Consider the following 27,552-nt stretch of genomic DNA (forward strand, 5'->3'; position numbering starts at 1 on the left):
AATCTGACCGTTTAGGTCTGCGTAAAGGCAGCCTCTACCTGATTCTCGGCATTCCAACAAAGCCAAGAATATATGATATTTCAGCCTTGTCCTTGTGCCCCTCAGGCCCAAACAGCAATTCCTCGTATTTCGTTTGTTGACTACTGATTGCCTCATGAGTCATGTTGAGAATCCAAACATTTAAGCGACGCACATCAAGTTTCACGTTGAGTGAAAACCAGGAATGGAATAACGGACTTCATTCATCATTGAGCATCATCTTTTTTGATAGCCCAGTATGGAAACATCAAGTCTGTGAAATGCGCCATCGCTGAATCCCATAAACCCCCCTAAATCATGGTCCCGACGCTGATCATGGTCCTTACGATGGTTTTCCTCCCGCCCATGTCTAATTTTTCCCTGGACATATCCAACCTTAAGGTTTAGGAACATGTAAGGTCTTGCTGACCATTAATGATCCGTTGAGAACGAACAACAGAACTGCAGGGTGGAACTCTAGTAGTGTACCGTCCAGAATGGTTCCGAGAGGGATCGATTCATGAATCAACCCGAACCACGTCCATGTTGCAATGATGGCAGAAACTGTCAGACATGCAAACGGTATAGGTGTTCCTTCAAAGTACTTCGATTTTCCCGACTTGTCTTTGGGTAGCATGGCAACGGTGACATTGAATCTGGCGAGCCGAGTCAGACCGCATAGGACGTAGAATGTGAGGAAGAGCTGGTCGAAGTTGGTGCGAAATCCGACGGCAAAAGCGACTGCTGCAGGAGCCACGCCAAAGGAGATCTGAGATTAAAATCAATATGGTGATCTCTTAGAGTGAAAAGTGTAGTTGTAGGCATACCAAATCAGCCAATGAATCCAACTCTTGACCCATCAATGAAGACTTCTTTCTCCACCGAGCAACCTTGCCATCGAAGAAGTCGAAGAATAGACCAAAGGGCATGAAGCCCAACGCAAACCAGAGGTTCGTCAAGTTGCTTGGATCAGAGAGGAGGTATCGCATCGACGAGAGGACGGACATAACTTGAACCAGGACGTCAGTAGGGGACGGAAGACCGTGTGGGTGCTCATACAGCCGCAGAATCCTGTCCTATGTTAAAATATGTTCCCTCTAGCAATCTGGGAGAAAAAGGAGAGACATACCATTCAGCTCAGTGATTACATCCGCCAAATGCATAGCTCTACCTGACTGTTAGATTGATACTCGCGGCTGAACAGGAAAAACTCAAACGAGTATTACCTAACCAAACTGAAGTGACCAGTGTCCTGCGCCAGCAGAATAGCTTGTTTAGACTGTGCATTGTTCGACGGTTGTCCAGACGAGCTGTCCTGCCCATTGGCAGTTGTGCCAGATCTTCGAGACATTTTCGTAGAAGGGGGGTCGAGGGGTATGTGCGGACCCAAAAGGAAGACAAAAGGAGACAAAAGTATAGGTCACTGGAGAATGAATGTGGGAATTCTAATTCTAGTGAGGGGAAGGAGGAGTGTTCCAGTGGTTATATAGACCCGAGGGTAGTGGTGGTAAAAAGGTTGAAGATTATGATGGCAGAAGGTGGGTTTGGGCGGAAATGGTGCATGCCTGAACTGACGTTCGTTCGTTGGTGATGATGGCAAATAATCGTTGTTGGGTGTTTGAGACTTCAGTTCGTCGTCATCGTCATCGTGCAGGCGCACAGGAGCACACGGGACGAGCCACAAACAAGGCAGAAGCCACAAATAAAAAGGATAATTCAATCCAAATTCGTCCTTAGGGATTTGGTCTCGACCCAAAGCCACAATTGATGGCCACACAATAGCCACACAAAAGACGCCACACTTTTGGATTACCAGTCACGTGTCTACATTCATTGAAGCAGGTTTCCTTTTCAGTCTTTTGACATGGAATAGCAGCAGTGACTCGCAAGTCAGGTGTAAACATCTGACGAACAATAAGGACCAGGATCGTCTCTGATCTTCCAGTCCTGTCCTAAAACATTTTTGTCCGCTATTCCCCGCCGTTGGAAAGGGTATCACCACCAACGCCAAACCAGCCCTGTGCCCATGATCCAGTACAACCACTGCTTGTTTAGAAGCCTCGGCCTCGACCTCTAGGAGCTCCTCTTGAGAAGCCTCCTCCTCGTCCGCCGAATGATCCTCCTCGGCTGCCTCCCCTGGGAGCACCACGACCACCACCGAAAGATCCTCCACGGCCTCGAGGGGCACCACGGCCACCGCCAAACGAGCCACCTCGACCTCTAGGAGCGCCTCGGCCAAAAGATCCTCTTGCGCCACCACGAGTACCGACTGGCTTCTTCACTTTGGTTCCTAGAATTCTGTGAGTACTTGATTGTCGACCGAGAACAGTGTCAACATACCTGGTGGAGGCTTAGGCTTGGGTAGAAATCTGTCGCATCTTAGCATCCAGTTCGTCTTGGTGACCAAATCAGCGTTATCTTACTTCTCCAATGGCAATAGCTTGTCGCCACCAATGTAAAATTTGTCTCCCTCTTTGAAAGATGTCGCTTGAATACCTTCTTGCGGCTTGATGGTGAAATAGACCTGGTTAATGGGTCCTAGAATTTCGTCCACTTTTCCTATTGACGTCTTTTTAGGTGTCAGATAATATTCCATCACAATATTTCACAGTCGCGCACCTTGTTTTCGAGGTAGATAGGAGCGTTGAAGTAGGGGATCTTAGGGTTGATTGATTCGCAGACAAGTTCTCCTTCAGAAGCGTGCAGGAATTTGCCCATTTCTGTCGAAGAAATTAGCCCAAAATCCAGATAAACCATCTTTCCCACTCACCAAACACTTGATCAGGAGGACCATAGCTTTGTTGTTGGAAACCACCTCGACCTAAAACCTCTCGGTCAGTACGTGGTGGCTTTTCTCACCCGCCAAAATTGGGTGTGCGCAAAGTCTCCGGGGGAAGGACCTGCGACACTCCAGATTTTCCTTACCTCCGCCTCGACCTCCAAATCCAAACGATCCTCTTCCTCTGTCACCACCTCGAAATCCGCCACGACCACGCGAATCACCACGGAACGCCATTCTGAATCGGCTTGTGGGGGAGTTGAGTTGTGGATGAGTGCCAGTCTTCAAGAGGACGACTTTTCACCCCGAAAACTGATTTGTTGGAGAAATTTATTTTGATGCAGCGGACCAGAGCATGCGGGCACATTTTGCAGCTTGCAACCACCTGCACCCCCTGCCACGTGACTCGCACTTCACTTGCTGAAAGACTCACACACGGACACCATATCCACTTGGCCAGGACCCTATTATTCCACCGCCACGCATCCACCACTCTGTCTCGTTCTCTGATCATGTCCCATCAGAAGAAGGTCTCTCTCAATCCTCATGATCTGTGGGGAGTTTTGAACGGTCCAAAAATGAGTCAAACTGCGCCAGCACCCCAGGGTTCTGAGTCACCCGCATCTCCTAACGCCAAATCTTCAAAAAGACCCCAAGTTCAGTCCCAGGCCAAGAATTTACCTGGTAGACCCAAAGAAATGTCTACTCAAGCCCCATCAAAGGCCCATCAAGCCCCCAAAGAACTCCCTGATTTCATTCAGGAGAGAAATGTTCTTTTTGAACAACTGAAAAAAGAACATGACCAACAACTCGCCAGCCGAGATAAGCCGGCAATTCAAATCGTCCTGACACCAGCCCCTGGCCAAGAAACCACCATTGATGGAAAAGCATGGGAGACCACACCGGGCCATCTCCTAAAGAATGTGCCAAAGGATCGTGCTGGTCAGATCGTTGTGGCTAAAGTTGATGGTGAACTCTGGGACTTGGACCGCCCTCTAGAAAAGGACAGCAAAGTCTCCTATCTCACCTTCTCCGACCCTGAAGGCCGTGATGTTTTCTGGCATTCGTCAGCCCACGTTCTCGGAGAATGTGCTGAACACGAGTACGGATGTCGTCTGTCACATGGTCCTCCCACAGCCATGGGCTTTTTCTACGACATGGCCCTCCCTCCCGGCGATGCAGTGCGTGAAGCAGAATGGCCATCACTAGAGAACCGCGCCAAGAAATTCACAAAGGACAAACAAGCATTCGAACGTCTTGAAGTGTCTAAGGACAATCTGCGCAAACTATTCGGCTACAGCAAGTACAAGATGCACTACATTGAAAAGTTTGTGCCAGACGGCGAGTCATCCACCGTCTACCGTAACGGCACATTGGTCGATCTGTGCCAAGGTCCTCATATCCAAAACACACGGAAGATCGAGGCGTTCAAGATCATGAAGAACAGTTCAGCCTACTTTCTGGGTGACCAGACCAACGACTCCCTCCAACGCATCCACGGTGTCGCATTCCCATCCAAGCAACAACTCAAAGAATGGGAACATTTCCTCGAAGAGGCCAAGAAGCGAGACCATCAAGTCATTGGTCAACAACAGAAACTCTTCACCTTCAGCCGTCTCTCCCCAGGTAGTCCATTCCTCCTTCCTCACGGCACTCGTATCTTCAATGCTCTGCAACAAATGCTTCGAGATCAATATTGGGAGCGAGGCTACCAAGAAGTCCAATCCCCCAACATGTTTGACGTGGATCTCTGGAAAACCTCCGGTCACTGGCAACATTACCAAGACGACATGTTCCGAGTGGTAGTCAAAGACGACACCTCCGACCCCCTCCCATTGGCCGACAAGACCGCCGACGGCAAACCCCTTCCACCCAAACCCGCCGAAGACAAAGACAAGGGTGTTTTCGCCTTGAAACCCATGAACTGCCCTGGCCACTGTCTCATGTTCCGAGACGAAGAACGTTCGTATCGAGAACTCCCATGGCGAGTTGCCGACTTTGGCGTGCTACACCGTAACGAAGCCTCCGGCGCCCTGTCCGGCTTGACTCGAGTGCGCAAATTCCAACAGGACGACACACACGTGTTCTGCACCAACGAGCAAGTCCAAGGCGAGATCGAAGCATTATTCGACTTCATGCAACACGTATACAGCCTGTTCGGATTCCCATTCAAATTCAAACTCTCCACACGCCCCGAAGGATACATGGGTACATTGGAAGAATGGGACATTGCCGAAGCACGCTTGAAGTCGGCACTCCAAAACTTCCGCGGCGCAGACTGGGAACTGAACGAAGGCGACGGTGCATTTTACGGACCCAAGATCGACGTCACCATTCAAGACGCCTTGATGCGCGAATACCAATGCGCCACCATCCAACTCGATTTCCAGGGCCCTCAGAACTTCAAACTCGAATACCGCACCAACGAACCCTCCGCGACAAACACCGAGACACCTACTGCAGCCAGTTCCGAACCCGCTAAACCTCGCGACCCCAAGGCTCCAGGCCAAGGCATGGCTCGTCCCGTGATGATCCATCGTGCGATCATCGGCAGTTTCGAGCGATTCATCGCCATCTTGTGCGAACACTTTGCGGGTAAATGGCCATTTTGGCTTTCTCCACGTCAAGTCCTGGTGATCCCCGTCATGAAAGGTGCAGAGGACTATGTGCGCGAGATTCAGAGTATTTTCCACAAGGCGCGTTTGTATGTCGACATTGATGTGAGTGGAAACACTTTGCAGAAGAAGATTCGAAGTGGGCAGTTGGCGCAGTATAACTTTATTTTCGGTATGTTCTTCCTTTCCCCCTTGGGTCTTATATGTCCATTCATATTGTCCATTTCATTGCTGACTGGATTCGTTCCTTGTATAGTCGTCGGTGCCAAAGAACAAGAAACTCGTACCGTCAATATCCGCAATCGTGATGATCCGGCTACTCAGAAGATGGGCGAACTTATTCCCTTGCAAAAGGCTTTGGAACGCTTAGTTGCCTTGCGCGATGAGCGACGGCTGGAGAATAAGATTGATATGGGAGAGTAGAGTGATTTGAGATTGGGTAGGGCCATCAGGTGTAGGTTTGAGGAGACTCGGTAGAGCGAACAAGTCGATGTGGTAGCAAGAGAAGACGTCGCGTGTCACCATGTAGAATCTAGTATGGAATTCTTGATCAAGATGTTGTTTGCGTCTTCACTCCATTTATTGACCAACCGATTGCATCGTTTACTACTCGCAATTTTCTTGTAGGTCAAACTCGGATGGCACCGTGAACAATAGTTGATTGCGATATAAATAAAGTAAAAGTTCTAGCTCGACTGTCTAGGCGGTCTGCTCAGGGTTCTCGCCTTCGGCAATGACAGCAACAGGAAGACCTCGACTAGGACTCTGCAAAACCAAGGCCTCGTGTCTCCTGGCCCTTAGGAAATCCGACACAGCGCGGATCAGAATAAACCAACCGACAATCATCAAAATATAAGAAATCCAATCTGAACTTGTCAACCCATGAATCCCCGAACCCGTACCAGCCGAACCTCCAGTCGAGTCCACTGTCTTGGGATCAAAGTTGTGGCTATTTGGGTCTGGTGGTGATGAATCTGCGAATTGACCTGGATTGCCTGAATCTGAGCTTCCACCATCGGCAGAGCTCATGTAGAATCCATACTGAACGAGGGTGAGTCCAAGGCCTGCGCGACTGCCATGTTTGGCGGCATGGGTGGTGTGGAGTAAATATGTAAGAAGGAAGCCGACTAGTTGGAAGGACATGGAGATCATGCCATTCCAGACAAAGGAAAACAAAGAGCCGACGGGAAGACCATCAACATAAACTTCATCTGATGACATTCCTGGGGCGAGAATAGTGGTTTCCCAATACGGAGGAGTAGCATCGGCCGCTGCTTGTTCATATGTCTGTAAAACATGTTAGCAGGGAGGGTGTCTAGTAGTAGAAGCGATTGCGACTTACTGGTGGTTTTTCTTCTAGTTGTTCGCCACGCTCAGGTTTGGCGGATAGGTTGGCAAATACTCCATCGGTAGGCCTTGAGGACGACGGAGGCATAGGCCTGAATACGGGGAGTTCTGTGACTGTTCGTTGGACATTGGGAATTGCCGCAGTTGTAGCGGGAGGGTTTGTGATTGTGCTGGGGGACTCGGATGTTGTTGTTGTTGATGGATCGGCTCTCATCAATCTCTGTCGGTCATCGCCATCATTTTCGGCATCTGATGCCTCTCCATCGTCAAAGGCATCTTCCAGGTCATTGTCATGACCGTCTGAAACAGGATCTTGGTTCAACAATCGTCGGGAGCTGAAGGAGGAAGTCCTTGATCGGAACGAGGGAGGTGGCGATGATGGGGGAAAGTTGCGGTTGTGAGGAGATTGGGGTGAGTCGACGTCCAATTCATCGTTGTTATTGATCTAGATACCAGTCAAGTCAGTCTTGATAGAATCAAACAGAAGAAGCGATGTTGAGAGGCATACCGGCTGATAGCGCTGAGGGGCCATGGCTAGGCCAGGTGGATGTGAGCGGTGACTAGTCAGGTCAAGGGCGGATGGCGGAAGCTATCTGTATAGGGATGTGAATGGTGTATCCAGGAAACCACAGGCTGAATAACAAGGCGATTTGCCTGTGACAGGAGCAAATGGAATGGAGAGAAGAAGAGTGAAGGGTGTTGTTGGCCGGGTGAAGGAGAGTGCACGGGTGACTAAAGTGGTGGTAGGATTGTAGGAGGAAATGAGGGAGTTTAAGCGCAGGTGGAGAGGCAGAGAGCCAGGGAGTTAGAGGGAAGGTGTGGGAGGGTGAGGGTTGGCGGGTACTTAGAGGCAGAAGGTGGGAGCCAGAATGTCAAAGAGACGAATGGACGTGTGATGTGATTGATGGGGGACAAAGGCAGCCGAATTTCCAGTACCTAATAATCATCCCTAGGTTAGATGCCTAGGTGCCTAGGTAGGGAACAACTAAGCACTACCAACTACTGCCCACTACCACCTAATCAGTTGCGTCAACTCCCAAATTGGCTCCATTATTGTCCGCATCCAGACTCTAATCCGCCACCACAGAAGCCAAGAATGTCAAGCCACAAACACGGTCGATCACAGAGGTTGCCCAGTCATAGGGTGGAGTGTTTTGGAGATTGACACATTCCAATTTCCATCAAAGCGTCATCAAAAAGTTGAACGTAGAGTGTTGAATGGTGCAGTTCAACTACAGCCATCTTCCACTGCCTCTACCTTATACTTGCTGTCTTTGAGGCATTTGACCTGCAACATGGCAGCTAATCAATCGGTAATACTCCCACCCCAATTTTATTAACCATCGCTAACGCTCAGCTCCATCCAGACCCTCCTTAAACAATGGTCTCGCATCATCCAAGCGTGGCCCAAAGACAAACTCCGCCCTGACAGTGTGTCGTTTCAAACTGTTATGCAAGCTCGAATCAACAAGCTAGGAGCACCCGCTGTCGCTGCAACTAACGCCAAAGCCAACGATACTCCCACTGCGCAAGCCAGTCCTTCTGCACCTGTCAATGAGCAAAAAGAAATGCGACAGATTAAAGCCCTCGACGCCCTCCTCCAAAACCGCTTTGCAACCATGTACCCTTTTCCAAATGCCGTTCGCTACCCTCAGAGTATGCCAACGCATTACGATGATGTTATTAAGGAGATGGATGAAGCTCCCACCAGGTCACGTTTCACTGCTTTCATGAATAGAATCAAAGGCTCTTTGCGGCTTTCATGAACGATCATTGATGGATGTTTTACCGACGATATAAAAGGAGGTCGCCATTCACATCTTCAGCAATGCGCCAGAGCGAACAACGCCGTGCTCTGCTCACCGTGTCCTCGGAGCAAAGGCGACCAAGCTACACGCCGTAGCAGTGCGTTCTTGCATCTGTGGACCCGAAGAGCTTACCAGCAAATCATCTCGAAGCAAGGGAAACCTATATGTGACGCCGAGTCCGACGTTGAGGGCGACAAGAGGACTACCCATACCTCGACTCGCAGTCATGAACCTCTCTTGGTCACATACACGGAGCCACATATGAAGGATGTGCTGGCTACAGACTACAGAGCACCACACAGGGCAGTTTGACTTCAACTCAAGCTGCCACACATGTCCAGGCATCCAATAAATCCCTGGCTCTGACCATATTTCGCCACCAATGGCGGCGGGCGAGGTTCCAAGTGTACAACAATTGTCATTCTAGCCTTTCATATTATATATATGAAAACGAGTGTATGAACAGTCAAGACCAAGGCAGTTACAGCCTTGTATGTATATTCTACTCTGTGATATAATTTTGACGGCCAAACCTTCAGGCTTCGGTCAAAAAACCCACAGCCTAACCTCTACCATACTTTTACCTCTTTTGTAATACTGCACAGTAGTGTGTATAGAGATCCTTGAACGAATCTCTATCCCTCAACAAGAACATCTTACCACCTCCCCTTTCCCCTCCCTTCCTTTATATCTTACTCCCCCTCCTCGCCCTCACCTTTCCAGCCGACTCATCCACCGCCAATGTCTGATTCAAAAAATCAACCATCCTCTCCACCATCGGCGGCGTAACCTCATGTCCCACTCCTTCAAAGACATGATCCTCCAAATACAAACCCCCATCATGAAACCACCCATCCTTCTCACTCACTTTCCTCACCCAGTCCAAAAACGGTTTACTAAACCTATAATTCACCAACTTATCCGCGCCACCACTCAAGACCAAAACCCTCTTATCACCAAAAACCCTCTTCATCACCGGCTTCACCCTGGAAATCTGCTCTTCTGACAATTCCTCATCCGGAAGATCCCCCGGTCTCAAACCCAACCCTAGGTCTGATTTCCTATCATGACCCCACACCACACCCGCCGGGTCCCCTCTCCCCATGGACTCGACAAGAGCTTCGGGAAAATCCACACTTCCAAAGAACTCCTTTCCTTGACCATCAAGCCATGATTTCCGTTTACTCAATCTCGCACGATCGGCCATGAGGCGCGCATAGTCGGGACATCCCACCACACTGATCCCAGCAGTGAAGCGCGGGTCGTTACACAGGACATGCCAGACGGCATGACCTCCTAGACTGATTCCCATGACGAGATTCCGCTCGACGACTCGACTCGCGCCGCCCGTGCCCGTGCCCGTCGCGAAGATATACCCTGGAATGTAATCGAGGAGTAAACTCACGTCGGCGGCGGTCCCCGCGTAGCAGGAATACATGTCGAGAGCGTGACGTTCGTTACCGGAGCGCCAGGCTTCGTTGGCGAGGGGCACGACGAGCCGTGTGCCGTGGTTGCGTTGGTCGAAGGAAATGGCAATGAGGCCTTTTCGTCGGTTTTTGTTTGTTCGAGGGAGGGTTTTGCGGTGTGTGTTCCATTCGTGGATCAAGTGGCCGGCGAATGGCGCCATGCATTCTTGGGTTTGGAGACGCGGGTGGAGGAGCCAAAGGATCGAGACGCCGAGAGGGGAGTCATCGCCGCCGTCGATGGCTGTGTCGGTGTCTTTTTCGTTGGGGAGCTCGTTCAGGCCGAAGACAGTGACGAGAATCCCTGCGACGTGGATTTGCAGCGCGGATACGGGTTCGGGGTGAGGGATGGATTTCGCGGTTGACCCAGTGTTGGGTGCGCCGTATGTGTATTGCACGGGGTTGGCCATGGTCTGGTCTGGCTGGTGGAGGTGAAGGTGTTGTCTTTTCTCTCTTTTGTGAGGTTCTCTTCTGTTATGCACGAGGATGAGGGTGTTTGTCTGGCGGTCTTTTATGTCGTCTCTCTTCTCTACTTAGTATTCTGGATGAGGGGGGCACCGTCGGTGATTAAGAGCGCGGTCAATGTGTTGCTCACAATTGAGCACTGTGGTGAATTCGGTCCGAATGACGACCTAGCTGCCAAACCCTGATGCCAGAATGTCAAGTGCTGGGCAAGAATTAGGGAATCATTTACAAGGATTTAAGTCTCATCTCAGATACTCATGAACCGCGGTTCAAATTCAATGCGGGGATATCTCAAGTCACGCTTTCTCCAAGTCTCGCGACTTTTCGGAACTGGTACTACTGGACGATTTCCTCCCAACATTCATGTCAACATCCTCAGAATGTAATATCTATTCTCAAGCCCAACCAGATCTACATCTAAGACGCATATCTATGGTCATAATACAAACAAGCTCCTGCAATGATGTGACGTCTCGCTGGGCTATAACATGCAAAGAATCCGCGCCACGTTTCACGCCGACGGTGTCAAGGCAATGGCTTTGTCCCATAATGGCCATACAGAGATTTTCCCTTGGTCCTTCCAGTAAAACATGCCAATGACGCTATGCGTAACTCTGCTCCATCATCTATCGGTTGTATCTTGCCAAAGTCTCCATGATGTTTTGGACATTTTGCTGTGGCTGTGAGGTGTTTCCGCCATATGCAGAGGGATTTCCATTAAAATTGTGCTGCTGCTGATGCGGAGGCTGTCCCATGCCATACTGTGGTCCAGGTTGCCGAGCTGCATTGTTCAAGATACCTGCGAGGTCTGCCGGGGGCCGCTCATGGCCACCCGGAATTTTCTGGTGATCACCAGGCTGTCGGAGGTTAGCCAACAACTGTTGTAGATTAGGAGCTGCCGAGTTTGGTGTGACTGGCGTCTGGCCTTGATTCTGATACGTTGGCTGCTGGCTGTAAGCTTGATAGTTATTCGAATACTGAGGGTAGTTCTGGGGCGGCTGGGGCGGCTGCGGTGGCTGCGATGGCTGTGACGGGTATTGCGCTTGTGGGTAGTGTCCATACGGAGACGGCGGATGTTGTGGTTGACCATAAGGCTGATGGGGAAATGCTGCCGGAGCTGCTCCTCTGTCCTTTTGACGAGCGTGAAGGACAATATCTGCTGCAACAGGGACGTCGAGATCGGCGTATTCGTTGAAGTTCACGTTGGACTGCCCTGCGCTCCGATCAAAAACCTGAAGCGGTATTTTGCTGTTGTATTGAGCAGCTTGTGATAGTTTGACAATTGCTTGGACTCCTTCGATAATCTGCCGTTTGACGACGGCGTTGAGTGGTAATCGCGGACTGAGCCACATGGTCGAAGCCTTGAGGCCTTTGGAACGAAATCCTTGCTCGATCCAGTTGATGAAGCCTTGGGCGACTGAAGCTTCTAAAATCAATAGCTGAACATCTGGAACATCCCGTGGATCGCGACGTGGAATTGGTAACGAGGCCTCGTCATCATACGCAGGAGGAACATGGGAGGGAAAGCCACCGCCGTACGGGGATCTAGGTCGGGCGCTACCGAATCTCGGGCTCTGAGCAGAGCCTCTGTGGTCATCTCGTGATCGATAGGATCTCGGTGATGGGGATCGACGGTGCTCGCCTCGGCCACTCCGGTCGTCCCTATAGTTGTCAAAACTGTTGCGGCCAAACCTTTCATTTTGTCTTGGGTTAGCTCGATCCGGTGATCGCGATCGGCGGCGTTTGTTTCCTTGATTTTGGTTCCTGGTGTTCTTTTGAGGTTTCGATATCTCAAGGTGCACCTTTCTGCCACGTATCTCGACTCCCTGCTCCGCTGCGAGAGCAGCAGAACACGAGGCCGCCTCAAGATATTGGACAAAGCCATAGGCTTGTTTGATGGATATCTGTGCCAGACGACCGTAATGGTGAAACGTGAAGAACAGATCACGTTTGGTCACTTTCTCACTAGGCAAGTTACCAACAAATAATCTCGAACCGTTGGGGAACTTGTCCCAAATACCCTCAGTAACATAGCGGCGTTCATCCTCAAGGAATTGGTCGTACTTTGACTGGGACTCTGGTGACATTTTACGTTCAAGTGGATCCGTTGATCGAGAAGGCTCCGGCCTCTGTAACAAATTGTTGGATGGAACAGCACCTGGGGACTGTTGTGGCAGAGTCTGACCAGGAGCTTGGGCGAGATAGTTTGGAATATGGACCTGGTTGACGTCGAACAGCGGAGATTCTGTGACTTCGGCAGCCTGCGGTGGCTGGTACGCGGCCTGTCCGGCAATCCTGTCCGCGACGGTGGGTGACTGGACTGCATATTGAGGCTCGACACCGTTTTCCAGTGCGGGTGGCTTCGGAGGGAGACCGGGCACGGAAGGCAAAGCATGAGCGGTTTGATCATTAGAGGAAGCAGTGGTTGGAGCAGAAACAGGTTCTGCAGCAGGAGCAGTAGAAGCAGATTGGGAGATTGTGTCGAGTAGAGACTGATAGTCTATCCCACCTTGATCGGGCTGTGGGGCGGATTGGGCCAAAGACGATGGCTGTGTGAGGTTCTCAACGAGGGATGCAAGAGCGTCATGTCCATTGGCGGTGGGATTGTTCTCGTTCTCATTCATGGAAGAGGAATTAACTTCCGGCTGATGAGTAGATTGCACTTGGTCATGGACGCTCTGAAACGAGGCTGATGCTTCATGATCCGGACGTGTAGAAGAGCTTGCAGGGGCTTGAACAAGATTGGACTCAACAGAGTCATTCTGGAAGGCCGTGTCAGTGGCTTGTGGCAAGGTGGTGATCGAGTTGAGGCGAGAATTTTCTTCTTCGGCACCCCTCAAGAAACTCTGGACGGCATCTTGCTCATCATTATTTGGGTCATTGGCTGCACGGGTAGAATCTGAGTAAGGAGAAAAGGTCTGGTTATGTGGTATATTATAGGTGGCAGTGTCATTGAAGACGGGGTCCATCTGGTTAAAAAGGACTGGAATATTGGAGGGCTCCGGAATATGAACTGGCCGTGGGCTTTCTGGAGTCTGCGAACTAGCAAAGCGCTGGGCTTCTGGAGGAGGACTATCAGTCATGATGAAGAGGCAGGATTCATGAAGGGCGACTCGTAGGCGCAAGAGAAAAGAAGGTGGTCAGGATGGTGGGGGAAACGGTAGGAAATGGCACTTGGACTCAAAGTTTGAGCTTCTGGTGTAGAGGAGGAAATGACGGGAAATGAGAAGGTCGAGATGGGAATGGGAATGATGGAGGGACTCGAGTCAAGTAGACAAGGCCAATTGAAGGAGTGATTGAGTAATTGATGTGAATTGTATGTCTCAATGATACGGAGTCGATGCGAACATGAGCGGGTGGTGGGGGATGATGCGAAAATCGGACGACAGAAGTGAATGTTGTCGTGACTGAGAGTGAGAGGAGGAAGAGAAAAGGTATAGGTGGATAGGGCAGGCGCAGCCTGTTGTGCATCGCACCTTCTGATCCCCAGGGTTCCACGCCTTCTCTGTGGGGGATCTCGCTCGGCCAACTTTCTCTTTCAAGCACTTGCTTACATTAGCAAATTGAGCTCCCCACTCACCACGTGCGCCGCGGTATGACATACTCCGTTCATATTTTATTATCGAGAACTCAGCACTCGGTGATCAACTTTGCCTCGCCTTGAAGTCTACTTGAGGCACAGTCCAATCCCCATCCCACTCATGTTCTCATGGGCTAAGCATGCTGCAACTATTGGCTTGAAGCCGACGCCGCCCTCATCCTTGATATATGCACGATCGAGCCTTCGTTATGCCTCCACGCACCCACATCGCTTGGAGACCCCAGATTATGATTATAGTGCTGCAAGAGACTGGTACAAGAACACATACCGCCCTGAGCTCCTGAATAAACTCGGAGAATTCCGGTATAGCCGATCGAGTGGACCTGGCGGCCAGAATGTCAACAAGTAAGGGTGCAAATCTACCTTCAATGTCTCATATTGATCGGTAATAGAGTAGAATCAAAGGCACAATTGCGTGTTCCAATAGACCGCCTGCTCGCCATCGTCCCCGAAGTCATGCACAAACCACTCAGAGCCTCTCGTTATTTTGCCGAAAACTCCTCCAGTATCGTCATCCAAGCAGATGACAGTAGAAAACGTGAAACCAATAAAGACACATGCATTCGAAAGCTCAACGATCTAATCATCGATGTGTACAAGCAGTCAGTGCCAGGCGAGACTAGCGAAAGTCAAAAGCAGCGAGTCAAGGATCTTCAAACAAGGGAAAATGAAGCACGATTAAAGTCTAAGAAGCAGCACTCAAGTAAGAAGCAGTCACGAGCTTCAGGTGGTTTCGATTGACAGACCATTGTGACTGTAAGCATTTGAAACTATTGCAACGATTTGAGAACCGAGTCCATCACGATTCTGATGCTTTCGTCCATCTCCGGCTCATCCTTCTTCAAATTTTCGAGCCATGTTCTGATGTTGAGATCGAGTTTCCTGCTAGAAGGGTTGCCCCTAGCCTCTCTCAAGCGTGTTATGGACTGTCGAAGCGCCACTGGGAATTCAGGGTCGGATTTGTCCAGAGCAACAACTGGTGCTCGAATACGACACGCTTGACCCTGCCAGCTCTGTGGAAATTCCCCGGCCAGTTTTTCTTCAATATGGGCGGCGACGATGCGGGAAGTAGGTGTCTGATCATAATCTGAAACCATCTCAAAGAAATCAAGTGCGAGATCAGGATCTTGGAACTGAGTCATAGCAGAGTCGAAAATTGCCATGGGGATAGCCCCAGACTTGACGGGAGTTTGTTCCAGAGTTTTCAGAGCAGCTGTGTCGATCTGATGTCGGTCTGCTTGCGGGACAATGTCTGTATCTGTGACTGTGGGGGCAATGGCAGTGTCCAGTGGCTGCGTGTCCTTGTGATTTTCCTGGTCGGTGATTCCCAACATTTCCCGCCTAGCGTGGATCTTTGCAATATATGACATTTCCAGGCGGGCATATTGCAGCCACATGTTCTTGACGTTCTTGCAGAACCGGAGGCCTCGTTGCATGTAACTCCTCGCCTCGGCCATATCGCCATTGTCTTCAACTGCAACCTGTGCGGCATAAATCCATAGGGCAGACTTGGTAGGGTGAAGTCTCAATACGTTGGTCAGCATCTCTTGCAATTTCTTATAGGCCTTTTGCTTCCTCGCAAAGTCTATAGCCAACATCCACAGGTCCACATCGCCCGCATGTTTTCTCGTCGCCCGGTCAAAGACAAAAAAGATGCGGCGTTTGCCAGTGTGATTTGTTGCCTTGATCCCCAACCTCTTGACCCGTTTACGCCGAAGGGCATCGACGTTGATTTCGAATTCTGCATAGCGCGCGAAGTCTGCAGGAGTTGAGCCTCTAGCGTTGATCTTGTGTTCAAAGTCAGAACGTTTGCGGGTGATGCTAGTGATTTCCTCTGCGGTAAAGATGCCTTTCTTCTCGAATTCCTTGAGTTCAGGGACGGATTGTTCGAGGTAGAAACGGGCCTTGTCGCTCGCAGCAGACATGGCTACTACGGTAGGAAATCTGCAAGAGGGTCTCGGTGGAGGAGGGGGAGGAAGTTGGTGCAATGGTGACAGATGAAAGCGCAGGCCGCAGGTCTTGAGTAGAAAAATTATTATACGAGTCTCGAGTCTCGATAGGGTGTGGAGATGGGATTGGGGCTGGTGGGCCGCCACAGGGAATCATAAGACGCTTCACCGCAGCTGGGACCGCAGCCTCGGCCAAAGGCCTATAAGGAGCTCTGCATGTGGTCAGGGACACGTCGTAGGCGTGCATGGGTAGTAGCGCAGGTAAGTAGTTTATTTAGGCGTGCACAGCGCAGTACGAGTAGAGCATCAAACAAAGTGTCCCTCATTCCTCATTCATGATTTATTTCTCCTGAATACGACGCACCTTCCCCATTCAAGAATTACACCCATTTTCTCTACCACTGTCGCTCCTTCCCTTTTTTTGATCCGATTCCCGGCAGCTCCTTCTCTCTTCTTCTGTTCAATGCGGCTGGTCCCTTTGTTCTGATTTTGACACCGTCTCCCAAACTGCCACCATGGCACCCCGGAAGGACGGGGATGTCGTCTTGACGGTTTGTGTTCCCAAGTCTTCATCTCGCTGGCTGGCAATACTGATTCTCCTGCAGTTCAATGCGAAATGGGTCTCCTGGGCTCACACCACCGCTGCGTACGCCGCTTTTGTGGGTGCGTTCGTTGTCGGCTGCTACTTGCACTATCATAAAATCGTTCAGAATGAGTGGTTTGGTTACCCTCAGGAATGGTTTCCTTCCGTTTCTGCCACGATCGGCGATCGCTACCCGGAACGCTCAGTCTTCATGGTCTTTATTGCCATCACCTCCGGCCCTCGATTCCTCCTTGTTGGCTTGTGGTATGTCCTTACGAGACGTCCAAACACCAATCTACCCGGCATTGTGGCAGGGGTTGGAATATTTAGAACGTTGACCTGCGGAGGATGGACATATGTCACTTCGACGGATGATCACGATTGGCATGATATCTTCATGATCTCCTATTTGGTCGCTACACTTCCTTGGACCTTGGGTTGCCTGTCTCTCAGCCCGCCTAATCCTAAGGCGATAAAGTATCGCAAGATTTTCGCTGGTTTGTTTTTTGGGACTCTAGTACCACTGGTCTACTTCTTCATCCAGCACAAAGTCCACAGAGTTCCGGGTGGTAAGGTTGACTATGCCTACGCTGAGGAACAAGCTTCTAACATGCATTCCAGCTTATACGATTTATGCATTCTTCGAATGGTCACTTGTATTATTGGATGTTGCTTTCGATGCTGTTACAGCACTTGACTTTGAAACCTTTGAATTGGTGGTGAGGGATGTCAAGGGACTCAGCAGAGGGTATGTGACAATGCTCCCACGATACTCAAAAGTACGACTCGGTCGACCAGACTCCACCACAATCTGCTGACCACTATCAGTGATGCCAAATTACTCAAAGACGATGCCAAAGAGAAAGCGTACGTCCTCAACTTCATATCCTTCTACCCACAGCATACTGACTTGGCCATAGTCGAGAATCATCCTTTGTGCAGTCTTCGACATTCGATGGACCTTACTACTGGCCTGCCATCCTCGACGCCGCTGCTGATATCTACTGCGGATTCGTTTTCTGGTCTATCCTGACATCTTTGGGAGTCCTCGTATGGTACTTTCCTCTTTGGCACATGGGAATTTCGGGTTACGAGGTCATGATCATGACCACGCTTTCCCCAATCCTTCTTGCAGTCCCTTTCCTCCGATCCGCAATCATCCAGAATATTCGATGGGTGCACCTGTCTTCCCTGGCCGGACTTCTGGCATGGAATGTTAAGAACCAGGCAAATCGGCTCTTTACTGTGGGCTTTGCCGTCGGCGCCGGTTGTTTGACCTGGTCTGCTCTTTGGTATGCTGAGCGACGAAACACACCGCGGTTGCAAGCTAGGATTTTGGCCTTTGGCATTGGGTTGATTCTCTCTAGCATTGCAAAATTTGCCAACCAGACCAATAATCCCGTGTGGCCGATTCTAAACTCGGAGAATGGCGGATGGAACAAGACAGGCTTCGTTCTGGCTGTAATTGCGGTTTGGCGGGCCACTCGAGCGAGCGACGCCAGTGGCGGCGATCTTCAAACGCCGAACTCGAAGAAGGGATCCAGCGTCCTTGCTGCTTTTGGATTTGGAGGACTCATGTTTGCCTTGCACTCGCTATTGTCGGATTCAAGCACCATGATACTATGGGTTTGGGAAGGATACCCTGTTCAAGGCCCTCTGTCAGTGCCCCATGGGGCAATGACGATCTTGGTCATGAGTGTGGGTCTATTCCTTGGGATCGCCCTCCCCGGGGTTTTCGGGTCCTGGACAGCTTTTGGCGTGGGCTCTCTGGGTGCTGCCTTCCTGACGTACTACTCTAACTGGACTGGTTATTATGGTGCTCTTGTCTTGACCTTGTACGTCATGGGCGTCGCCCCTGTTGTCATCACCTCTGCCATCCAGCACAATCCGGCCACGACATTTGGTCTGGGATTCTTCGTTTACAATTTCATGGTCCTGTTCCACGTGTGGGTGGTGGCGTATGCGTTTGTTCCCGGTGGACCACTCGTCAGGGAACGCACCGACTGGGTGATGATCACTACCATGCTATTGATTGGGGCAGGAGTCTTTTCTGCCCTGATTACGAACTCGGGACGAGCCTCTCGGGCGTCAAAAGGGCCCCAGGGTCGTCAAAAAACAGCATATTACATGCACATTCTTGTGGCTCTGCAATTGCTCACGGCATCGATAGCATACCTTCGATTCCCCACGAATGATTATCAGCCGTACCACAAGGACGAAAAAGTGCTCACCGCCGGAATCTGGACGATCCATTTCTCACTGGACAATGATATGTGGTCATCTGAGAAACGGCAGGCGGCACTGATCAGGGAGATGGAACTCGACGTCATCGGGCTATTGGAATCCGACACACAACGAATCATCATGGGTAACCGAGATCCATCTCAATACCTCGCTGAAGAACTTGGAATGTATGTGGACTATGGCCCAGGTCCGAATAAACACACGTGGGGTGCAGCCTTGCTTTCTAAATATCCCATTATCAACTCGACACACCATCTACTGCCTTCGCCCGTGGGTGAGCTTGCACCAGCGATCGAGGCAACGTTGGACGTTAGTGGGACACTCGTCGACGTGTTTGTTTTCCACTCTGGGCAGGAAGAAGACCCCGAGGACCGTCGGCTGCAGTCAGAATACATGGCGAGGATCATGAAAGCCAGTCCTCGTCCTGCAATCCTGCTCAGTTACTTGGTGATCAAGCCCAAGGAGGGCAACTACCACACATATGTTGGGGAAAAGAGTGGAATGCACGACATCGACAGTCGTGACTGGGATCGATGGTGCGAGTACATTTTGTACAAGGACATCAAGCGAGTGGGATATGCACGAGTGAGCCGAGGAACCATCACCGATACCGAACTTCAAGTAAGTGGATGTGGAGTCAACCGATGGAATGATACTAACGTGAGATAGGTGGGCAAGTTCGTGGTCGGTGAGCCAGCGTCTTACACTGACGAAAGAATCCCTGAGGAACACGTGCGACCTGGTCGAAGATTCCCTGCAATGTTCCGTGGAGCAGGTGTTCGCGAGCATAGATATCATGTGTTTAATGAGCCATGGTATTATGCGTAGATACTGCGAAGAAGAGAGATGTATGAATAGGGGCATTGGAAAGAAGTGAAATGCGGCAGCCATACAAGGTGAAGCCACAAAACATGCACATTAATTTGGATTCACGTCATATGGTTGCGAAGTACTATACCTAGTAAAGGGCAAATACATAATTGCCGGGTTCAGCTGTGGCTTTGCCAGCGCAGAACCATTCTAGTATTGCTTGAGGCATATATTTCCTTATCTCTTCCCAACCGTGGCCCGAGGGTGGTCTAGTCTTTTCACGGCGATCATGGTCGAGATTGAGCCTGATGAATAATCTCACGTGATAAGTCACGTGTCGTATTCGTCTGTGTAGTTCTTGCATCAAGGACATTTCCCAACCAACTCCTCTATGTTGTAGCAGGCTTCTTCCTTCTAATAATTCATCATTAAACACCTATTAATGCGGGCATGACTTGTTCACCAGCGATATCGTCAAGTTACTGGGTATATGGTGGCGATGACGTCGTAGCGTCGACTATGTGGTAGCTGAGCACAAACCATTTCGACTTTGTCAGCAGCCGTTGGGCAGACCCACCTTCAGCTTCCGCGGAGGCTCCGTTCAAAAGGACATATCTCGCCCAACGCCTTATCTCGTCCATTTGAACCATTTGAAGCCTTAAAACATAACAGATTGCCATACGTACAGCCTATGTAGTACTGCATGCGTGTGCATTGCTTGAAATAACGCCTAGCTATGATGGGGCGTCCAAATACTCCCAGAAAGGTACCAAGAGCCTTCCCAAGTCTGTTGTGAGTGTGGTCGTTGACAAGGTAGCCTAGTCCTGCGACTTTTGCTATGTGCGCAAAATAAAGTGCGACACAAAACAGCCCCGCTGCTCAAACTGCATCGCATATGCGAAAGACTGTACCTTTGGTGAACCGAGCCGTCGAGCGCGACCGAAACGCAGAAAGGTTTCCCAATTGAGTGAAGAGGATGCCTCCAACTTACACGATCGCGTTCGACAACTGGAAATTCTACTTGGACAATCTGCCGAAAGGTCAAAGATCAACGAAAAGGAAGACGACCATCAAAATGTGCTGCAGGAACCGACGCCAACTTCAACGTCGACTTCGACATCCAACACTCCAATCCCGCTGGGGGTAATCGAGGACAGCAGTACGGCCTACCCCGGCTCTTCCAGAACATTAGATCTACCTCCATTGCGGCAGGTACTACACACCGTCCATTTGTTCCTGGAGAAGTCTAACAGCGTTCTCCCCCTGTTCCACCCCGACACCCTCCTTGAGCTCGTCCACGAGACTTACAAAGTCGATGCGCGACATCGGGATCCGGTAGCGTGGGCCGCGATTAACATTGTGCTGGCACTTGCACACCGACAGCGCCTGTTGGGTAGCAGCACTATTGATCAGGCGCTCAGATATCTCAGTAGAGCCCAGTCTGTCTTGTCAGACGTCGTGTTGAAGGAGACCGAGCTGCTCAACGTCCAGGTCTTGGTGGGCATGGTGATGCTTTTGCAACCTGCAGAAGATATCCAGCCTGCGGTGATCTTGATAGCCACAACGATACGCCTCGCGCATAGAATTGGCCTTCACAACCGAGCCTCCGCGGCACACGTGAGTCCCATTGAGGCTCGACAGCGCGCCCGCGTCTTTTGGCTGGCATACATCCTAGACAAGGATCTCAGTTTACGTTCAAGACAGCCCTCGATCCAGCGTGACGACGACATAGACCTTGACCTCCCTTATCCTTCTGAAGACAAACAATGTCAACCCAGCGGGCATCTGACAGATCAAAACGACGGCTCAGTCTCTACTATTACCTTTACCGCCGACGAAGCCGTGAAGATGAATTTTTTTGTTTCTCGAATCCACCTGGCGGTCATCCAAGGCGGCATGTATGATTATTTACACTCTACAGCTGCTCAAAAACGCAGCGCAGAGGAGAGATCGCACGCTTTGCAGAGTATTTCAAGTGCGCTTGAACAATGGAAGTTGTCTACCCCACTTGAGTTCAGCCAAGTCGAAGCATTGCAGGCACTGTCACCCGCAACATTATGGTTCCTTGGTTCTTTGAAAGCCGCTAGTCTACAGTGCACGACTCTTCTCAACCAAGCAGATGCATGGAATTCCGAATGGGTGACCAGTCTGCGGAAGTGCGACAACGATGGCACAATCCCCGAGCTACCACCTCAGTGGGCTCAAGTGGTAGACGAGGGTCGTCATCTCCTAGTCTTGAATGAACGATTAGGTGGTTTAGATCGCTGGAGCTTTCGGTAAGTGCGAGCCTGTTCGAAATAGATCCTGAAGTTTTCGCGTCTATCCTCATTACTTGATCATGAATTGCTCGACAAAGCTCGCCGACTGACTTACTATTGCAGGTCGATAGGGTGCTCGTACATGACAGCCATGTTATTGTTGATAGCCAACACCATGCAGAATCCTCGGCATGAATTGGCGGCTGACGACGACCCACTCGTCCAGGCTGCTTTGGTCCAGCTAGACCGAATTATCGACGAGATCAAGGTGGATAGACTGCGCTCTTTCCATGGTGTATGCCTCGATTTGCATCAACATGTTCAACAGAAGCGCCAGGACTTGATGACATGGGCAGCAATAGCGGCAAACGAGGGAGATCCTAATCTAGATTTTCTAGATCCCGGATGGACCCAGAGTAATCTTTTAATGTAGAAACACTGTAAGAAGTATTGTACATAGACTCATGCCGTAATAAAACGGCTATACTGTGATGATAATTATTATACATCCAGCTTCTACGAGTTGATTTTCTGAGTCTATAGTACCAATTAGTAAGAACGGTTCTTTGCGACTGCGGAGCAATAATGACGATGTTTACAGCCCACGCACAGACATCGCTAGGTCAAGCCGCGTCACCAGTCGCCCGCGTGCTTCTAAATCTCAGGCTGTCGGAGTGTTTGACTTTCACTAACGGAAGATAAGAGCCTCCGCGGAAGACAATCAGAAATCCACCATTAACCTTCTGCCTCGATCTTCTACTAAATCCATCAATCATTATGTAAAACACAGATGTGTGCGGTGCATGTTCAATCTTTCTCCTAGAACAATGATTATGAATCATGCTATTAAGTTCTGGAGTTTGAGGGAAAATATCATGGTCGAAGTATCAAAGAATATGGATGAAGACACAAGTATAATAAGGGTCGACCGACCTCATGTCTCCGAAAAGATATCATATCACAGCATAGCATTGCAAGTTCGATCGATCGATTCATTCAGACAAAGAATTGACCAGAGACCCCTCTTCGAGAATCCATCATCTTAATCAAACCAATATCTCTTCAAGAACCAACAACATCAACAACCATGGTCACCTACCCTGAAGCCTACCCGGGCAACGAAATGTTCAAGTCCTTCACCAAGACATGGCACACCAAGCCCTACCCAGCCATCTCACCCGCACGACCTGAACTCAGCGCCGCCGGCAAAATCGTCTTCGTCACCGGTGGTGGCACCGGCATCGGCAAAGCTACCGCCATTGCATTCGCACAGGCCGGAGCCAAAGGCATCGCAATCTTTGGCCGCCGTGTCGCGAAACTCCAGGAGGCGGCCGAAGAGATCCGCAAAGCCAACCCTGCCGGTACAACAACAGTAGTGTACGAGAGTGTGGATCTAGGCAAACGCGCAGATGTCGACAGTGCCTTCACCGGCGCATTGAAGCAATTGGGCGGTACTTCGCTCAAGATCGATGTCCTGGTCAGCAATGCAGGCGTACTGCCCAAGGCTGGCAATGTAGCCGGGTACGACGAAACCGACTTCTACAAAGGTCTCGAGGGGAACTTGGGTATGGCGTTCAATACGGCTCAGGCTATGATGCCATTGTTGGCCGAGAATGCCACTGTTTTGAACATCTCTTCAGGAATCGGTCATATCGACCCTCTGCCCCAGATCTGGCTCTATGCTGCAACTAAGTTGCATAATATCAAGATGTTCGATTACCTTCAGGCCGAAAATCCGAACCTTCGCATCATCAATGTCCAACCTGGTGTTGTGGCAACCGATATGAGTTCCGACGCCGGGTTTGCTGGTCAAGATGAACGTAAGTCAACCTTGCCCCCCTTTTCCTTCTCTCTCTGTAGAGGAGAAGAAACTATTTTTCATTTCCGTTCGACTGACATATGTCTTTACAGCTGAACTTCCTGCTCAATTCCACCTTTGGCTTGCCTCGCCCGAGGCTGAATTCCTCAAGGGCAAGTTTGTCTGGATCAACTGGGATGTGGACGAACTCAAGGCTCGTGCGGATGAAGTGAAGAACTCTCTGCTGTTGAGAGTTTTGTTGCATGGCGTGCCAATGTAGATGAACGCTATCAGCTATCGGGTGACTCGGAGCGGAGATGTTGGGTCAAAGGGGGCCCATGTGTTCTTCACATGTACTCTGAAGAAATTGCTATGAACATGCCTGTTCTAGCATCCTCTCATTTTGACTCGTGCATATGTAGTGATAGATTCTCCTTACTGTGATACTGTACATACCTAAGATATACATAATAAGTGCAGCAAGACCTTAGTATGAGCGACCCACTTTTCTGATTTGCTAGTAACCTAGAAGCTTTGTGTCCGTCTCTTCACTGTGTTTAAAACAACAAACATGCTAGTCATACATACAGTGAAAAGCCTTCTTCTAGTCATACCTCTACGGAGTATGAAAAGCCTAAGCATAGTGCCATAAGTGCTTCTTTCTAGGGATTGGGCTTGTACTCCGTAGCTGGGCCTGGGCCTAGAACCTGACATGTGTGCTGGCGGACTCCGTAGATTGCGTGGTGGCCCAATCCTTACTTTGTAGATTCGCCCATCCATATCATCATCCTTATCGGTGGGGCATCAAAGACACTATCCACTTTTATCATTGCTATCTATTGGTTATAATTATGACTCTTTCAGGCTCCGCTCGACCCCGTGACACCCCGAATCACGAATCACATGCTCTACACGTGACTTAGATGATGTTGGGCCTTGATGAAAGTGGCACTGCATGACTCCATGTCTGCACCACCACCAAACTTAGTCACCACTCATCTTCTCACCACTCATTCACCACCCATTCACATCCCACACAGACGCACAGCAGACGCACAGCAGACAGCTGCACAGTAGACCGACGCCCGCCCTTGTTCCAAACCACTGGCACCCATAGAGTGAAGCAAGCAGAGGAGAGGAACCACAACAACCACCATCCCACGCCCAACAGACCCTTGTCCATCGGATGATCGGTTCCTGCATCATTGTGTCGCTTCACTAAACTGCTGTCCTCGATCTCATCTTCCTTCCTCTCTCATTCTCTCACTTATCCTACCTATATACTCACCTGGCCTCACGTCGACTTTTCTTTTTCCTCTCCGTTCTCCTTCGGCGTTCATCTCTCGCAGCAGGCTTCTCTGATACATGTCATAATGCCTGATTCATCGAATCCTCCCCCGGGCTCACGGGCCATCAAGATTCCTTTGTCTGCAAATGCCATGTCTGATTTCACCTCGTCTGGCCGTCCTCGACGAAGCGAACGTTACAACAAGACTTCTTCTCGTATCGACTCCGACGACGATCCATCTTCCTTGGGCTCCGATCAAAGCTCTTGGTCCAACAGTCCTATCCCTGACCGCCGTCATGACATGCTACATACCGTCAAGCCCATGGCCTCACCTGCCACCGAGGCTCTGAGTTCCACTCCTGCTCAAGATTCAAAAAGAAAGGATAAGCAAAAGGCCGGCTCCCCTCCATCTACCATGCCTGTCCTCTTCAACTCCTCCGCCTCCCCTCTCGGCCCGTCCATGCTGTCCTCGAGCTCCTACAAGTCTATCAACCTCAACTCCCACCACGACGACCCCGACGAACCACCTCGACTAATCACCTATACAAAACACAGTCAGGGCTTCACCTGGAACGACGAACTCTTCCTGCCCAGTTACTTGTTGGGACGTTATGGCGAGCGTGGACGCAAGAAGCTATATGACGGAGATTTTGGTGACGAGGAGCATTGCCCTGTGGCTGAGATCTTTGTCACAGATGAGGAGGCTGAGGCCATGCTACCGTAAAGTACACTTTCGGTCTTACAATGATACAACAGGGAGATGCATCACCACAGCAAGGCGTAATGGGAATGGCTGTCAGGTCAGGCATCAATACTGTGGGACAGACAGACCAGTCGTACTCGGACCTGGCTTGGGTAATCGATTTGGACAGGAAAGACAGATGGCAAGACGGAGTTCATTCCACAACGGATGGAGGCAGGCGATCGGATTCGGATTGGATCAACTAGGGTAGGGGTAGGAGTAGGGGTAGGGCTATTCTCGACTCACGTAACATAATGAATTTATCAATGGTACCAGAGCTGAGTCTCGCTTTGTATTTTCAGTGCTAGGCATGTCTCTACTCTATGATTTAGTCATTCAATAGAGATGACCTAAGTCGACCTTTGAGGCGTACCCCTCAGCAGCTGTCAGTATAAGCTATAGTAGCGACACTTTGTTGCCTATAATGCTACAGCATCGATAACAGCTTTCATGAGTCGTGGAATTAAATGTAGGATTTATTCAGTCGACTCATGCTCCGATGATATCGATGTAGGGTGCTTATTTAAGGCACTTGGCATCTTTCTCTAGCTTGATTAAGCCTATAGTGTCTCCTCGTGGAGGGCGTGAGCCGGGGGGAGGCCGAGGGGCCTCACCCGTGTCTTGGATGGAGTGGAGTGGAGGCCCGAGGGGTCTCGTTCCCTCAGCCAGACTCCCGATGTTATCTCGACGACATCAAAGGCGCTAAGTAGCTATGAGACACACAACAGATTTCATCGCTACTTTCACAGTCTGCCATTTCAAAGACGTCCGATCTAAGGTTACGACGGTTGGTCCTTACTTCGCAACCGATCTAAGTAGCCTCCACATGCAGCTGCGATGGCATCCGGGCATATAAGTGTCATCTTACGCTAAATAGATTACCTGACATCGGGATGTGGAGTCTATATGGTTGCTGGTCCGAGGAGTGGAATTGTAAGGTAATACTTGCAAAGACCATCGATGGCTCGTCGGCATGCGTCAGAGCGAGAGCCTTGATGAAACCCATCAAACCTGACCTCCATAAGCCCATCATTGGGACCTACGAGACCCTGGCCCCTGATCAGCAAATCGGTATGCCGACTGGACTTGGTGTATTCTATTTTCTTCCGGCTATGATCGTCTAGAAGCAAGATAAGATTTGACACAGGGATACGACTGCTCCAAGCTCTAATTAGAAGCTGTGCCTTGCTTCACCGATACTCGTTTCCTCGTCCCGAAAGATCTCTTGAGACCTGGAATTGCGACACGCGACACGTGACTCGTGACACCACACAGATCATCGCCATGCACAAAGTTGTCTTCCACAAACATGGCGAGCCAGTCGATGTCCTGGAGCTCGAAGTAAGCCAAGACCTCCCTCCACCAGGGCCGGAACAGGTCTTGGTCAGAACCACCAAGCTCCCTATTCATTCCGGTGATCACATCTTGGTTACGGGCCATCACAATCCTCAAAAATACGACGTTCCAAACGGCGGGGTGATTCCCGGCGCCGAAGGAATAGGTGTCATTGAGGCGGTAGGCTCTGGTGTCGACGCTGGTCGTGGACTAGTGCCGGGAACTCGTGTCTCATTCTTCGTCGTGGGAGCCTGGAAGGAGAAACACCTTTTGCAGGCCGACTCGGTTTTCGTGGTTCCTGATGACATTGACGACGCGCTGGGCTCACAGCTCTATGTCAATCCTATGGCTGCTCTGCTGATTGTCAGGGAAGTCGTCAACGCAGCGAGCCGTCGCGCTGGTGTTTTACGAATCTCAGCCACTCATGCCATCTTCACAGGACAAAATTC

At 50.3% G+C, this 27,552-nt stretch overlaps 13 protein-coding genes across 17 annotated transcripts; 7 read left to right on the top strand and 6 right to left on the bottom strand.

The window, feature by feature from the left end:
* Window positions 1-31: 31 nt before the first annotated feature.
* PV10_00461 (CDP-diacylglycerol-serine O-phosphatidyltransferase) lies at window positions 32-1,674 on the bottom strand. 4 transcript variants are annotated; one of them, XM_016364544.1, is made up of 5 exons: window positions 1,245-1,674; window positions 1,148-1,185; window positions 1,078-1,089; window positions 846-1,027; window positions 32-787 (listed from the first exon to the last, which is right to left on the bottom strand). In XM_016364544.1, exons 1-5 carry the CDS (start codon window positions 1,367-1,369, stop codon window positions 416-418), a joined length of 729 nt encoding a protein of 242 aa, XP_016228193.1. In that variant the 5' UTR covers window positions 1,370-1,674; the 3' UTR covers window positions 32-415. The 4 variants fall into 4 exon arrangements, with proteins under 4 accessions (XP_016228193.1, XP_016228196.1, XP_016228194.1 ...); XM_016364547.1 differs by having other exon boundaries at window positions 846-1,089; XM_016364545.1 differs by having other exon boundaries at window positions 1,148-1,674.
* Window positions 1,675-1,775: 101 nt separating this feature from the next.
* PV10_00462 (H/ACA ribonucleoprotein complex subunit 1) lies at window positions 1,776-3,114 on the bottom strand. The gene is made up of 6 exons (XM_016364548.1): window positions 2,944-3,114; window positions 2,789-2,839; window positions 2,638-2,738; window positions 2,442-2,587; window positions 2,359-2,387; window positions 1,776-2,308 (listed from the first exon to the last, which is right to left on the bottom strand). The coding sequence occupies exons 1-6, from the start codon at window positions 3,032-3,034 to the stop codon at window positions 2,070-2,072; spliced, it is 657 nt and encodes a 218-aa protein (XP_016228197.1). The 5' UTR covers window positions 3,035-3,114; the 3' UTR covers window positions 1,776-2,069.
* On the top strand, window positions 3,044-5,986 carry PV10_00463 (threonine-tRNA ligase). The gene is made up of 2 exons (XM_016364549.1): window positions 3,044-5,584; window positions 5,669-5,986. Exons 1-2 carry the CDS (start codon window positions 3,136-3,138, stop codon window positions 5,833-5,835), a joined length of 2,616 nt encoding a protein of 871 aa, XP_016228198.1. The 5' UTR covers window positions 3,044-3,135; the 3' UTR covers window positions 5,836-5,986.
* On the bottom strand, window positions 5,924-7,556 carry PV10_00464 (uncharacterized protein). The gene is made up of 3 exons (XM_016364550.1): window positions 7,268-7,556; window positions 6,755-7,204; window positions 5,924-6,699 (listed from the first exon to the last, which is right to left on the bottom strand). The coding sequence occupies exons 1-3, from the start codon at window positions 7,289-7,291 to the stop codon at window positions 6,112-6,114; spliced, it is 1,062 nt and encodes a 353-aa protein (XP_016228199.1). The 5' UTR covers window positions 7,292-7,556; the 3' UTR covers window positions 5,924-6,111.
* Window positions 7,557-7,819: 263 nt separating this feature from the next.
* PV10_00465 (uncharacterized protein) lies at window positions 7,820-9,135 on the top strand. Its single transcript, XM_016364551.1, has 2 exons — window positions 7,820-8,072; window positions 8,127-9,135. Exons 1-2 carry the CDS (start codon window positions 8,055-8,057, stop codon window positions 8,523-8,525), a joined length of 417 nt encoding a protein of 138 aa, XP_016228200.1. The 5' UTR covers window positions 7,820-8,054; the 3' UTR covers window positions 8,526-9,135.
* PV10_00466 (uncharacterized protein) lies at window positions 9,023-10,712 on the bottom strand. The gene has a single exon (XM_016364552.1). It carries the CDS (start codon window positions 10,438-10,440, stop codon window positions 9,253-9,255), a length of 1,188 nt encoding a protein of 395 aa, XP_016228201.1. The 5' UTR covers window positions 10,441-10,712; the 3' UTR covers window positions 9,023-9,252.
* A 185-nt stretch (window positions 10,713-10,897) lies between these two features.
* Window positions 10,898-13,899, bottom strand: PV10_00467 (uncharacterized protein). Its single transcript, XM_016364553.1, has one exon. The coding sequence runs from the start codon at window positions 13,576-13,578 to the stop codon at window positions 11,122-11,124; it is 2,457 nt and encodes an 818-aa protein (XP_016228202.1). The 5' UTR covers window positions 13,579-13,899; the 3' UTR covers window positions 10,898-11,121.
* Window positions 13,900-14,143: 244 nt separating this feature from the next.
* On the top strand, window positions 14,144-15,435 carry PV10_00468 (uncharacterized protein). Its single transcript, XM_016364554.1, has 2 exons — window positions 14,144-14,441; window positions 14,489-15,435. The coding sequence occupies exons 1-2, from the start codon at window positions 14,197-14,199 to the stop codon at window positions 14,835-14,837; spliced, it is 594 nt and encodes a 197-aa protein (XP_016228203.1). The 5' UTR covers window positions 14,144-14,196; the 3' UTR covers window positions 14,838-15,435.
* On the bottom strand, window positions 14,806-16,106 carry PV10_00469 (uncharacterized protein). Its single transcript, XM_016364555.1, has one exon. It carries the CDS (start codon window positions 16,019-16,021, stop codon window positions 14,867-14,869), a length of 1,155 nt encoding a protein of 384 aa, XP_016228204.1. The 5' UTR covers window positions 16,022-16,106; the 3' UTR covers window positions 14,806-14,866.
* A 239-nt stretch (window positions 16,107-16,345) lies between these two features.
* On the top strand, window positions 16,346-19,988 carry PV10_00470 (uncharacterized protein). The gene is made up of 6 exons (XM_016364556.1): window positions 16,346-16,596; window positions 16,651-17,197; window positions 17,250-17,376; window positions 17,457-17,495; window positions 17,549-19,493; window positions 19,542-19,988. The coding sequence occupies exons 1-6, from the start codon at window positions 16,561-16,563 to the stop codon at window positions 19,698-19,700; spliced, it is 2,853 nt and encodes a 950-aa protein (XP_016228205.1). The 5' UTR covers window positions 16,346-16,560; the 3' UTR covers window positions 19,701-19,988.
* Window positions 19,989-20,094: 106 nt separating this feature from the next.
* Window positions 20,095-22,459, top strand: PV10_00471. 2 transcript variants are annotated; one of them, XM_016364557.1, is made up of 3 exons: window positions 20,095-20,448; window positions 20,505-21,958; window positions 22,064-22,459. In XM_016364557.1, the coding sequence occupies exons 1-3, from the start codon at window positions 20,419-20,421 to the stop codon at window positions 22,371-22,373; spliced, it is 1,794 nt and encodes a 597-aa protein (XP_016228206.1). In that variant the 5' UTR covers window positions 20,095-20,418; the 3' UTR covers window positions 22,374-22,459. The 2 variants fall into 2 exon arrangements, with proteins under 2 accessions (XP_016228206.1, XP_016228207.1); XM_016364558.1 differs by having other exon boundaries at window positions 20,505-22,459.
* A 230-nt stretch (window positions 22,460-22,689) lies between these two features.
* PV10_00472 (uncharacterized protein) lies at window positions 22,690-24,239 on the top strand. The gene is made up of 2 exons (XM_016364559.1): window positions 22,690-23,760; window positions 23,852-24,239. Exons 1-2 carry the CDS (start codon window positions 23,028-23,030, stop codon window positions 24,016-24,018), a joined length of 900 nt encoding a protein of 299 aa, XP_016228208.1. The 5' UTR covers window positions 22,690-23,027; the 3' UTR covers window positions 24,019-24,239.
* Window positions 24,240-24,732: 493 nt separating this feature from the next.
* PV10_00473 (uncharacterized protein) lies at window positions 24,733-26,237 on the top strand. The gene has a single exon (XM_016364560.1). The coding sequence runs from the start codon at window positions 25,112-25,114 to the stop codon at window positions 25,748-25,750; it is 639 nt and encodes a 212-aa protein (XP_016228209.1). The 5' UTR covers window positions 24,733-25,111; the 3' UTR covers window positions 25,751-26,237.
* The last annotated feature ends 1,315 nt before the right edge of the window (window positions 26,238-27,552 follow it).

The sequence above is a fragment of the Exophiala mesophila genome (assembly GCF_000836275.1).
Source record: "Exophiala mesophila strain CBS 40295 unplaced genomic scaffold supercont1.1, whole genome shotgun sequence".
In the NCBI taxonomy this organism is placed as follows: domain Eukaryota; kingdom Fungi; phylum Ascomycota; class Eurotiomycetes; order Chaetothyriales; family Herpotrichiellaceae; genus Exophiala; species Exophiala mesophila.